General features: G+C 35.7%; 1 protein-coding gene across 4 annotated transcripts in view; it reads right to left on the bottom strand.

Annotated features, from left to right (window-relative positions):
• The window catches only part of COL12A1 (collagen type XII alpha 1 chain), a 100,075-nt gene that overhangs the window by 37,814 nt on the left and 48,319 nt on the right, over positions 1 to 13,942 (bottom strand). For all 4 annotated transcript variants that reach the window (XM_033054057.2, XM_033054055.2, XM_033054056.2 and 1 more), the window contains 15 exons: positions 13,316 to 13,445; positions 11,793 to 11,932; positions 11,400 to 11,532; positions 11,272 to 11,298; positions 10,819 to 10,961; positions 8,571 to 8,700; positions 7,584 to 7,723; positions 6,366 to 6,495; positions 5,568 to 5,710; positions 4,517 to 4,646; positions 3,459 to 3,601; positions 2,016 to 2,145; positions 1,698 to 1,817; positions 954 to 1,100; positions 124 to 240 (listed from right to left, as the gene is read on the bottom strand). In XM_033054057.2, the coding sequence (XP_032909948.1) occupies positions 124 to 240; positions 954 to 1,100; positions 1,698 to 1,817; positions 2,016 to 2,145; positions 3,459 to 3,601; positions 4,517 to 4,646; positions 5,568 to 5,710; positions 6,366 to 6,495; positions 7,584 to 7,723; positions 8,571 to 8,700; positions 10,819 to 10,961; positions 11,272 to 11,298; positions 11,400 to 11,532; positions 11,793 to 11,932; positions 13,316 to 13,445 (1,903 nt within the window). The remainder of the gene's footprint in view (positions 1 to 123; positions 241 to 953; positions 1,101 to 1,697; positions 1,818 to 2,015; positions 2,146 to 3,458; positions 3,602 to 4,516; positions 4,647 to 5,567; positions 5,711 to 6,365; positions 6,496 to 7,583; positions 7,724 to 8,570; positions 8,701 to 10,818; positions 10,962 to 11,271; positions 11,299 to 11,399; positions 11,533 to 11,792; positions 11,933 to 13,315; positions 13,446 to 13,942) is intronic.

The following is a 13,942-nucleotide window of genomic DNA, read 5'->3' as shown; positions in this document are numbered from 1 at the left end:
GAGCTTTAAAATTCAACCAGATGTATCATTATGGTTGGTGCTTGCCACCAATCCAAATAACTGGTGCTGTCACTGACAAGACAATTATGTTTCCAGAAAATGCAAAAAATAGAACTCACTTACCATCAGTTGGATTTAGCTTCAGTCTGTAGGAAGTTGCTGACCGATGAGGAGACCACCGGATACAGAGAGTATCCCAACCCACTTTGTAACTTTTTAGGTCAGTGATATTCAAATATACTGTGAAAAGAGAGAGAAATTGTTCTCTGGAAGATAGTGTGTAATAGGTAAGGACACCAAAATGAAAATTATATTAGCAGTGCTGGTTTGGAACTTGATTTTTTTAAATACTTGCAAAAAGAAAAAGCAGTTTTAGTCAAATCCCTTTTATTTTACATCTAGGTATTTACAAAGGCCCCAAATCCTATACTGGGTAACAGCCCATTTTATGAGTTTTCACATGAAGTTGATTTCTTTACAAAATAAGAAACCCCCAAAAATAAAAACCTGACTCATATATATAGCAGAATAAAAAGAATGTACTGAGTCAGGATGCTTGATTCATCATAACTGAAGAAATTTTTAGAAGTTTCTTCTTTCATTAATATGAGGTAAAAGCAGAGTATCAAAAAGCCTAGACCTGTTTAGTAACATGGTTAGATTCTGTAGTACTCTGAGACAGGTAAAGATTGACTGCAAGTATACCTTAACAAAATTTTAGGAAATAGACTAGAAAATTTTATTCCATCAAGTCATTACTTTAAAATACATCTTCATTACTCTTTCCACGATTAGTCTTTTTAAGATTTATATCATGGACAGATGAGGAGTATTCTCTGCGAGAGGATTCTCAGGCTTCCTAGCAACCAGCCATCAAAATCTTCTCTTAATCAATGATATCTCATACCAGCATATGTATGTAGCATGACTGCAACAAAATTATTCTGACTTACATGTAGTGCCTTGATCTGTCAAAGGTACGCTCATTCCAGAATCATACTGGGCATAAACATTCACATCATAAGTAGTACTGGGAGACAGATTATGCAAAGTGTAGGAAGTCACTTCTCCCACAAAAAACTCCCTGGGCTCATTTGAACCTTGAATCAAGGAAGCATTAAGAACAGAGAAAGAAAGAATCATGATTACATGAGCTACAAAACTTTTCAGTCTCTTACCAGTAAATGTTAACTTCTTTTTTTCTAAAACAAAGCACATTGATTTCTTAAATTTTAGCATAATACAATGTTGCAAATAGAACATACACATAGTTTTACAAACTATTGTGCAATGTTTGTTTGCAGCTTTTAGAAAGACATGCATATTGTTTGAAGGCCACATAAAACAAAATTCTCAGGCCATTAGTACCCAAATAGCTGCCCAATATCATCTCATATACACCAGTTCATAGCCTTAGAAGGACGAGGCATTAAAGAGGTTGAAAACAAATCAGTTCACTGTATAAAGTTTTAACTATACAATTCAATCCCTGTAATTGAATGTATGGAACTGCAATTGATAGTTTGTGTTTATTATAGACTACTGATCATAAGACTAAAGTTTTCATAAAAATTGGTAAACAAAGGAAATAAATAGATCCTTTAACACAAAATTATACACATGGTTTTTACTCTGGTCTGCCATTGGCTACTTGCTCTTCTGAAAGTGGCATACTCAAAATGAACAAGTTTTCTTACCCACAGGTTTGTATACAATTTTATAGCCAAGAACAGGGGATGGTGATGGATCCCAGGAAACTCTGAAACGTGTATACCATTCATCAGTTATATACATATTCTGAGGAGGAAGCAGGCCAACTAAAAAAAAAAAGAAAACAACATTCTAATTAGGCTAGTAATTGTTTTTCAATGTTTAGAAATGCAGATTGTTACTCTGCAAGGTAAAAATCACATCAAGGACTTAATTAACTTAATGAAACCATAACAATGCTGAAATGCTCAAGGAATATGTCTTAAATTTAAAAAAAGAATAAACAATATGAAAACTATAATTACCAGTTCTGCCATTTCCAGTCAGTTGTCCACCATCTCCATCTTCATACACAGCAACAACAGTAATTTTATATGGTGTATCTGATTGTAGTGGTTGTAGTATCACATTATTCCTTATGCCAGGAACTGTTGTCTGAACCACAAAAGAAACAGATGTAAACACACAGTCTTGTAACTGACCAGTAGTGACAATAGATAGAAACAAAAATTTGTTCTGACATTTGGCACACCATAGAAAAAGTAATTCAGGATACCTTAAAGGTTATAGCATATATACAATTATCAGTATTTGTTATTTTGAATAACAAAACACTGTGACCATCACAAAAACATAAATCGACTCTTCAGTCCCAACCCTCACATCAGACTGAGATGCTGCAGTGCTTTACCAAGATTTCAGTACTCTTCCCTCATAGAAAGATAGAAGTCATAATGATGTGTTTGTTTTCTTGGCAGAAACAAGTTATTCTGAGAAAGAAGCTCTAAATATATTGACATATAAAAACGTCCCTATTTATGCATCCCTCAATTTCAGCCAAGCACTATTGCTCCCTTCTAATGAAAATGTAGGTATAATCCCAAAAGTGATCAAGCTCCATAAGGAAGACATAAAGCACTGAAACTAAGGGAAATAACTTGAGATATCTTTCTCAAAAGCACATGCGGTCAGCACGTACTATGAATACTTGATTAAAATTTTCAGTTGTTTGAGACTTGCTGTTTTTATGGATTGTCCAATGTTTTCTGCGAAGAAGATATGTGTGTTGATAATATGTGTGTCCTGATTAACAAGTCCAATAGGGAATTTTCAGCATGTGCTATACAGCAATATAAAAGCAATAATAATGTCATTTTGGCTGGTGGCAGTTGGCAGGAATTCTGCCATTGTCCTCTATAGGATCTGAGCTTAACTTTGCTATACTCTTCGAATTGTATAAGTTTCAGAATAATTTATGCTATCATTAAGGTGCAGGAAATGAAACATATTTAAAATTCATACTGAAACTTAGAACAGCAAGTTAGATGCTGAATCAAAGTTACCATTGTTGTCTTATTAGACTCTGTCAACTCTCTTCAATTTATAAAATGCAGACTTATGTTTATTTTGTATCCTAGCACACTGACTTTGTAATGAATACAGTATGAAGTAATAGATGGCTACTCAGTACATCACATTTTAACAAAATGCCAGGAAGTAGATTCTGTTCAGTCTTGTGATTAATGTGTGACTCACATATCTAACATTATTTCACACACATATTTGTTCATGAAACCATGTATTTTCTGGGAAAAAAACTGTTTTATACAAACCATGGCTTCCTAACTGACAACAATGACCAGAAAACCCACAGAGCATGCATAGTGTACTACATGTAGAACACGTCTTGTTTTTTGGAGAATTGACTGAGAGCACCTCAGTGCTTACTAAGGAATCACAGAACTTACATATTCATCAATGGGGTCTCCCACAGTGGGTGAATAAATGATTCTGTACTGCTGGACTGGCCCATCAGCATGGTCCCATTGTACAGAAAGGCTGTTTGTAGTCTCATCATATACTCTCACATTCCTTGGACCACTGCGAGGCACTGAAGAATGAAAACACAGAAGGTTGCATGGGGCACGATGCCTCTAGATCGGTGTCACCCTCATCAGTTCAAATGTTGCCCTGAAGCTAAAGTCAAGGGCCCTTCCTCAAACTCAGAATAAATAAATATACATGGGGAGATTAAGTCAATTAAGTCAATGCAGCAGTGCCTGAAGGTCTTAAACAGAAAAAGGGCCCAACTGGAGGAACTGGAGCAGTACGGAAGGGAGGGAACATCCAGATGTGCAAAGTGAGCATCTGCACACATTCTGCTTTTCAAACTCCTGCAGATAAGTGCAACTATAGCCTGTCACATCTTCCAGTTTTAGATTAATATGGGGATTTTACAGGGAAAATGAAGTAGAAGCTAAATTATTGTTATTAACAGGTTCTGTACGTGTTATTCCTAGTATGAATTTTACAGATTCTAAGCATAAGCCAACCAAGATCCTATGACAAGGAGATTTTGGTGTTTAGGTGTCTGCAGCAAAAAAACAAACAGCTGGGGTGGCCAACCCATACAATTACCATGTCAGACACGAAACATTAAGCCATTCTTTTTCTGTTGACAACTAATCCTACCCATCTTAATAGGCTATTATTTTTTACAATAGGTAAATTGTTATTTGCCTGTAATTGGATTTTGAGAACAGCCTTTAAACTCTTGCACATTCAAATTAAGCTTATTTCCTAATTGAAAATTACTTGCTAATTATTCAAGTACCACAACTGACAGGCAGCATAGCAAAAGTTCCCTGTCACAGAGTCCTATAATTGCTACAAGCATAATTCAGATGCATTAATTCAGAGTTGTATTAAATAGCTTACATTATTTGTAATTGCAATCAATTTTATAAGTTCTTCACACAGCGATTTGGACACACATTTTACAACAAAAGTACTGACTGTCTCTTACATGTTCTTCCCTGTGCTTGGCTTGGATTTCCCTCTCCATCTGCATACAGAGCTATAACATTTATTGAATAAGCAGTGTCAGGAGTCAAGCGCTCCAGAATCACATCACGAGTGTTGCCTGGCACCACAATCTAAAACAGAAACATAATTATATATAAATAAATAAATAAATTTTCAGCTTATACCATCTCTTTTCAGAAAACAATTTGAATGAAATATAGAAAAATTTGAAACATGACCATGCTGCACACTGTCCAAGAAAAATAACAAAAATAAACATGCAATATTGATAAAAAATTCAATTGTGGGGAAAAAAACCCCAAACAGTATAAGGAGCTCTCGTTCTGTAAATACAATTGTTATTTTTTTAATTTTACATTGAAGTAGTTCAGAAAAAATAGGAGAAACAATCATAAATAGAAACTAAAAAAGTAAATTTTGTCACAGTTTACTACATATAAAGGACATAAAAGTCCTTATAATTCTTTACATAAAACCATGTACATCTACATGTACAATATGAGTGTACATTTTGCGTGAGTACATTTATGATCGACGCTTTAAAACTGCACTTATTTCCATAGAAATCCAAGAGTTCTTACTTCACACCTGGAGGGCACTTTTGCACCCATATCAACTTCACTGCTTACCAACCCCCATGAAACAGTAAGGATGTGGGGTAAACAGATGGTTTGGTGGCAAAATCACATAAATCTGACATCTAGTTTCATAATTACACAATTCCTAATAAATGTTTGTTGTCTTCGACTCTTAAAAAATAATAATGTAACTCATCTTTACCTGCAATAGGATAAAGGATATTCAATCCTCAATACAGAGTTTTAAATGGGTAAGTCTTATTTCTTATTTCTTTCATTTTACCAAATTAAGCCTTTATTAACAGTGAACTAGACTCCTATAAACACTGTCCTCTCAGCAGAGACTCTGTGGGCAGACAGTTGGCTAACTTTACCATTATTTTTTACACTCATTGGAGGAAGCAATATTCTTTACACACATTTGACTAATAGTATAAAAGGAAAATTACTTACAGATTCTGATGGCCTTGGGCCAGACAGTGGAGCATAATTAATTCTATATTGCTGTACTGGACCCGGAGCAGGCTCCCAACGGACGTTCATGCTGTTTGGTGTGGGGTTGTAAACATGAATGTTTCTTGGTGTTCCTCTCTCCACTAGATCAAGGATAATTTATATTAAGTTCTACAAAGTTGCTAGTGTAAGTTCTATTTCTACATGAATTTACAACAGTGCTCAAAAGTTGAAAAGCACCTCAGCCCAAGATAAACAAATTACTTATGTTAGCCCAAAATTTACAAAGCTAAGAATCTCCATGTTCAGTCTTTCCAAACTTCCATACCAGGCATCAAAGTATGTGTTTGTACTGCAAATTGAAACTATGATTGTAACACTTTGTTATCCTATTGTTGATCAGATATGTATGAAAAATACCACAAACTACATATTATAGGTCAAGTTGACATTCATAGGTCAAATTTCGTGGCTAATTTTAAGTACAGGGTAGGGACATTAGCATGGATTAACACTAATATTCACTGCTTGTTCATGAGTATTTCTACTAGCACCACAATTAAAATTTGACTAATCTGTGAAATAAACACCAAGTGTGTTGTAAAACTTTGGAACTGAGCTTGCCCAAGTTAAACGTACTGAAAGCCTCCACACAAATAAGCAAAGGAAACAGAATAAGTTACAAAGCTGGAAAAATAACCAAGCAGGTAAACTTTTAACATAAAATCAATTTCTAATGATCTGAGGCCATTGATTAAAAAATCCAAACATTTTCTTGCAAAGGACAATTTTCCTTACAAGTGCGTCCAGTGTCAGAGGTACGTCCACCATCCCCCTCTGGAAAAACTGGAACCACAGTTACAGTGTAAGGTGTGTTGGGTTCAAGAGTCCTCAGGATGACATAGTTTGTATTTCCTGGTACTGTGGTCTACAAATTTAAACAGAAAGGAAGGGTCAAGAAACTTTACAAAAACATGGGAAAAAAAAACCCACCAAAGCCAAGCAAACACAAAAAGTTTAAGCTTTTTTATTTCTCACTTACTCCCCTACCATAGTTCATTTCCAGACTGAATGTGATAAAAACTTTAGAAAAGGTGAAGCTTAAAAAAACATGATTTGTGGTATCTTCTGGAACTGCCTTTCAAGAAGGTTCTATCTCAGACTTAATACCAATGAATTCTATGTTCTCCTATATAATCCCTTATAGCTCTCTCCGCTTTTGGGTCCAGATCCTGCTGTAGTGAAATGAAGTGCAATGAAAGCAGCAGAATCTGCAGTGATCTCTTTAATGACTACTATTTAGTAGCTCAGAGGCATTAAAATATCACTTTCTAAGTCAAGAGAAAGGTTCATTACATAACTCTACAACATGCTAATGACAAGAAGTAATGAGCAGCTCATGTTAGGTAATAAAACTCCACAGCATTTAAGAATATTTTTCATGAGTAGCTCTTTAGTTGCTATTGAAACAATGGCATTCATGTATGACTCATTTCATGTGCATATTAAATTGTACTGATGTAGAAAAAGAAACACAACTAGAAAGTAATATTTCCCAGCCTGCAGCAAAGGTTTCCTATTTTCAGGATTCTTTTAGCTCTTTATAATTAAGTAATTTGAAAGTAGATTTTTCTGCTTTCACAAATACCATTGAAGCCTACAGTCACGTGACTTCTTAGCAGTAAAAATGGATAGAAATGAAGTCTGCTAACTTGTTAACCTTTTATACACCCTGAAGTCAGCTTTACATTCACACACAGTGCCCTAGGGATAAAGAAATAAAAAACTGTGTGTGGTATTAAATCCCAAGCTAAGAACTAATCACCGATGGTCTACTATACATATGGGAGGAACTTTCTTGGAGGTGCTGTGCATTTTCTCCAGGGTGGTTATGAACAGAAAAAAAGCCAGTTCATAGACAAACAAGACCTACTTCATTCAGCAGCATTTCTCTCACCAGCACCATGAGCTGTAATTTATCTGAAATGGTTAGTGAGATCCACATGAAGAATTTACCATTTCTTCTGCACCTCCAGCTGTAGGTCCATAAAACACTTTGTACTGGCGAGGATTTCCTTCTGCATGATCCCATCGAACATTCAGAGTACTGGTGGTTGGGTCATAAACCAGCAAGTTCTTCACAGTGGTGAGAGGTTCTAAAACAGATCAATAAGATGTCAGAAATGTGGAACCCTATTCTCTCCTTTTTGCGTCAGATCACGCCTCTATAGTGTACCCTTAGAAAATTTTAAAAGTAGGTTTAGTATCTCATGTTGAATCTTAATTCTCTTCATCAATCAGAACACATCAGACCTATCCAACACTTCAAACAATGCTAGTTAGAAAAATTTATTTCTAGAAACTATTTTGGAATTATGCAATGAGTTCATTAGGATTTTTTTCTTTATTTCTCACCTAACCCATTGCTGTGTCTGACTTTCCATTGCAAGCTCATAATTAAAGTAAATGCAACTGGATTAATAATTTTATAGTTATATAATTAATTATATTGAAATGGGTTTTATACCTGGAATGTCTCTGATAGCAAATCACTCAGTGATTTCTACAGCAGGATCAAAAGAATGCATCAATAAAAAATTATGGAGTCCTAAAGAGCACAATATGAAGGTCAGCCTCTCAACTGGAAGTGCTTAAAAGCACACATATATGAGAGCAACATGCCTTCAGATGCTTTAAGGTGTTTGCTACATTATGCCATATAACAGTTAAACAAATTAAAATGAGGAAGAAGTTCCATAGTAAGGTCAGGGTTTCTCTCAGCTGTAAAAATTGGGCATCCAGTCAAAGGTAGTGGTCCAGGGTTTCTCTACAGCCAGTAGACTGACAAGTGTTCTCACTTCAGAAACTTGAAAACCACCAAAGGAAAAATGACAAATATAGATGGGATGAGTTTCATCACAAGGAAGTTTTCTCAGCTCTTCTGAAAAGCAATACATCGATATTATTTTGTACCTAATAAAAAGACCTGAAGAAGTTACTTACTGGTTCTGCCTCGTCCTGTCATTCGTCCCCCCTCACCATCTGCATACATTGATGACACAGTAATAGCATATGGTGTGTCAGGCTGCAGCTTCTGTATCACCACACTGTTCTGTCGTCCTCCAACAGTAGTCTGCAGCAAAACAAAAGGAAAATATTAAAATCCCTTTTATACTGTTTCTTCTGTCCTTACTGCTACAGTAAAGAACGAAAGCATTTGATGCAGAGTGTAAAAAAACTCTGTGATGTATCAAATACTGCAATTTTCTTGTGACTGACACTGACAGTAGACACTGAACAATAGTAATATTTAATACATATTGGTTTTAGTAAATTTAGACACAAAACAACTCTTCCTTAAAATCTCCAAATTTGTGTATAACCACAATTGTCTATAAACTCCCAGTTCAAACTCCCAGCACAAATTGTAACTCCTATCATTCTTTATACTTTAAGACTACCTGCACATTTTCAAAGCCTATTCAGCTAATGTGTTCAGCATAACACTTCAAATCATCTGCTGATGAAGAACTGACAAAGAGCAAGCACTTACACATCTTCACATTTCATAGCAGTAGATTATTTTAATTTACAAGCAGACTATTTTAACTTACAATCAAAGGAGTTTTTTGTACTCAAGTGTACAAAGCTCCTTTCAAAGCACAAATGCTTTAATCATCCCATCATGGCTGCCTCTACGTTTTAGTATCTGATTGCTTTTCAAAACCTGACCCTAAATGATCATAATGGTCTCTGCAGTTCTGTGTGCAGTTTTTGCCAACTTTTTTTTCTGCCTTCAAATCACCTTAGATTCCTCTTGGTGCTGAAGCCATTAAAAATCAGGCAAGACAATAAAAACCCTCCAGAAATTATATTTTAAATACTTTGGTGGGGACTGTTCTACTGCCTACCCAGCATCTACAGTTTAATAAAATGCCAGAGTAACAAAAGAAAACAAAGAATTATGATCATGGGACTGCAAGTCATTTGCAAACAGACATTAAATGCCATAAACAGAGTATGAGAGTCATGTGTGCTCTCCTTAAACGGAGGTGTTTTTTCCAACTGTCACTGCTTGACTCTATCCAGTTGTAAGCAATTAAGTGTATTAACCATATTCTTTGCACAGATTTCAAGAGAATAATCATAATTCCCTTTTTACTCCACTGCCAGCAATGAATTACAGTTATTAATAAAACTTATTGCTGTTCCTCATTCCTCTAATTTCTCACTAAAATTGCATTTGACTGCTCAATATGTATTTCAATTACCTCAACCCAAATGCATGTTGATCAGAAGAGAGTTAAAATGGGTGTTTAAGTATCCAACTGATTCTAAAGTAAATATTCCTAGATATACTTCTGAACATGTGTGATCTCTGATTACAGGAACAAGCTAAGTGAATGTTGTTCTCATCTGAGACTGCTCCTCTGACTCATTTGACAGTAACCACAACAGCCTCCCACTACAGAATAGGGCATTTTTAAGTAGCACATACTTCTGACTGAATTACCATTCCCAGGCTGTGCTGCATAAGCTGCCAGTAGCCAAAAAAGTTCGTGCTGACAACAGAGGGAAAGCTGGCTGATCATAAAGTACGGTCTCTCCATAGCATTACAGCTTCTCATCATAGTAAAAGAGTCTAAGATACCCTAAGTACTTCATTAACACATATTTTGCACGGATTTCTCTTTGCAACTGCTACCTCTGTGTGGTTACTCAGACCCTAGAGTGGTGGGAGACAGTCTCAACTGTTCACAGCATGTTCCACGGCAAAGTCTTCTGATAGCATGGGAACCACACAATGAAAATGATGGAAAACTATGGAATATGAAAGTAGTCATGGTAGCTCATATTATTGATTGTTCTGACACCTGTATCTGCGATTTGTAGCCTTAGATGCTGACAGACTTATTCTTCAACACACTTTATTCTAGTTTTGTTTTATCCATAGATAAACAGTTGGAGCATATGAGCTCAAAGATCTTTTCCAATCTAAATAAGTCTATGATTACGTGATTTTTGGGAAAACAGGATGCATCCAAAGTTATCGCTGCTCAGTTAAGAGTATTCTAACTTGGATTTGAAAGAGGAGAAAAAAAGCTGGGAGTATGTACTTACTCACTACAAATATAAATGTTCACATAGAAGGTGATTCATACATACAGTGTTGTGCTTTGAAAGAAATTATTCTACTTTGCAGAAGGTTGCATTTAAGGTTGAATAATATTAGCACTTCAAAATTAGTTACCGACTGTTCAGGGCCATCCCCACTGATAGGCTGGTAAATGATCCTGTATCTCTGCACCCGACCACTGGCAGGATCCCATTTGACAGTCAAACTGTGTGAAGTAGCATTGTACACCTGAAGGTTTCGTGGGCCACTCTTTGGGGCTGAGAAGCACAACGAAGAAAGTAATAAATATGTAGTTCACCAAAGAGCAGAGACAAACACTTCGTTCTTGCTTTTGGGGCTGCATGAATGACTGATCAAGAGCAGAATGTATTAAGTACAGGGGACCATAAACTATAATGTTTGTAAAATAATAAACATGTGGTAATCTAGTGTTTAGCATTCTTCCAAATACACAATAATATTTATTAAATGATCTCAGCTTTTTAATGTCAACATTTGTCACAGTTTAGAAAAAGAGAGCTATGAGTTTCCTTTAATAAAATGGTACCTGGAAATTCAGATTCTTACCTTGTGTAGTGATAGGTACCAAGGGTACTAGGAAAAAAGTAGAAAGAATTTTCAGAATTCTTGTATGTGTATGCCTTCTGTTTCAATAACTATGAATAACAACATGCAGAATCCCATTATTTACTTACATGTTCGTTCACTGCCAATGAGATCATCACTTTCTGATTCATCAGGATAGATGGCAGTAACTGAGACATCATATAATGTATCTGGATTCAAATTTTCAAAGACCAAACTATTCTCATCCCCATTTAAGATAGTCTTGTAAAGAAATTAAAAAAATAAAAAGGGAAAAGATAAATAAACAAAACCAGAAGATACAAATTAAACAGGCAAACAGAGAGTGGGATATAACTAACTTTTTACTCAGTAACATCATCGAACATGACTGTCAGTATGTGTCCTACACCTTCTCACTGAGTTTCCAACTTATAGGCCATTTATCAATTACATTTTTGAGTTTAAAAATACACCCTCTGACAGACTGCCCACAAAAGCATAAGGTGGTTGTCTACTCTTACCTCCTGTTTTTCCCCTCTTCCATAGGGGCCCCATGTTATTCTGTATAGAGAGACATCTGGAGCTCCATGATCCCAAGTACCTCTGAAACTATTTGTGGTTATATCTGTGATTCTGAGATTGACTGGTGCTGGCACAGGCTCTATTATGAGAAAATGAAAAATATTCCACAAAATGTAACTACAAAATAAATACAGTTAAACAAATACAGTTAAACAAAGGAATTATTCAGACAAATAATTTAGATTATAAGATTCATCTCTCAGTTATCATGCTTCTAATGACTACAATCAAATGCTGTAGTATATAACGCAGTCCACTTACGCTAAGCAAATCATCCTTCCTAAGGTCACATCATTAGGTCATTATCTGATAAAACAGACCTCAGCAAAGGTCATAACTCATATGGCTACCCAAAACAACTGAAGCCCTGGCTGTTACATTTTGGAATTATATGGAGTGAATATGAACTCTCAAAGACAAAGGTCAAGTCCTTGTATGAGTTTCTCGCAAATCTTAAAATTCTTTATATAAGCCAAATAAGTCACCACTTATTTAGAAAGAATTCACAGAGGTTAACTGTGGGTTAAGGAGGGAAAATATTATAGCCACTGGGAAGAAATATGCAAATAGGTAGAACCAGAGAATTAAACTAGAAATAATTTCTTTGGCAGACCTTTCCTTTTCTTTCCTTACACACACATTCACACACAACCACAGGTACAGAGCAAAGACTAGCACAACAGCAAATCTCACACACATTTTTAAATACATCACACTTCCAAATGAAAAATTCAGAAGAAAAAATGAGAGAAAATATGAATGGGCTTTTCTTCTTTTTCACACCTGACGAAGGGGCAGTGAAAAGGTAAAATTGCTCTTTTCTGTTTTAGCTTTTTTGGCTAACTATATTCTTAAATCCTAAGCCTTGATCAGGATGAGAACTTCATTGATAGCTACTTTATTCTTTCAGTCTGTCACGTCTCGTATGGAGATCAGCTCTTACAGCTTGCATAGCTTCAATTCTTTGCCTCTATTTGTTGAGGTTATTCAAATGTGCCTTTATGATTCTCTAAAAGTTATGGTTGCTTAAGCATTCCATGATGCAAAAACTCTCTTGGATCAGAGACAGGATTGTGTCTCTATAATCCTCTAGTATATTGTCCAGCTTCTTACTCACTTGCCTAGATTCCTGGCTGGACTTGCTAAACCTTTCCTCTGTTCTCATACTTTCTTACCAACTCTACACCTACACTTCTCCTTCACTCTTTAAATAGAAATAGTTTTGCTTCAGTGGCTCTTCACCTCTCTGCAGACTGCAGTGTCAGTGTTCACTGCAGTAAGACACAACTCATCTAGGATTCCTATGGTTTATTATATTGCAAATAATGCTATAAGTTCAAATGAAATATTTCTCAGATTAAATTAGAGTTCCACCTAAACTCAATAACATATTGCAACACACACCAGTTAAATCAAACATAAGGCAAAAAAATCCACAAGAATGACTATTAGGAAAACTTACGAGTGACAGCTTCTGCATTTGTTGGTATGGACTCCCCTTCATCATATACAGCAACAACTTTTACATTGTACAGTGTTCGGGAGGAAAGGTCAGAGAGAGTAATGCTGGTTTTGAGTCTATCAAGTTCCACCTAAGAATAAAAATAGTGACTTAAAGGATTGTAAATTGCTCTATTTCTTATGCTGCATTTGATCTAATGGCAGAAATTCCTGCACTGGAAAACAAAGCAGCATTCTGCACTAAGTTTTGCCATTTGCCCTTAAATTCACACCTGAATATTGAGTGTTCTCTACTCAATTCCTTTGTAAAACATATTATATCCGATACACATAGTACTTATGGATCATTCACTGCTTTATTCCTTTGGAAGCAAGGATGCAAACTGAACCTTTGGAAAATTCTGGTTCCTTTAAAAAACAAATGTAATTCTCCAGGAGGTTTATGTCTAGCAGCACGTTCAAGGAAAGCTTGTACTTAACTAAAAGACATCTCTAACAATGCTCCCACATGTTCTGTCAGTAGGCAAAGGAGCTAACATACCTTTATTCCATTATCCTGTCCTCTTAACTGTGAGCTGTTCTTAGACTTTGGCAGTATGATATTTGAGCAGAGCACAGAAATGAGTCT

Source organism: Catharus ustulatus, chromosome 3, assembly GCF_009819885.2.
Source record: "Catharus ustulatus isolate bCatUst1 chromosome 3, bCatUst1.pri.v2, whole genome shotgun sequence".
Lineage (NCBI taxonomy): Eukaryota > Metazoa > Chordata > Aves > Passeriformes > Turdidae > Catharus > Catharus ustulatus.
Note: the sequence above shows the minus strand (reverse complement) of the source record. Positions and strands in the feature narration are given on the sequence as shown.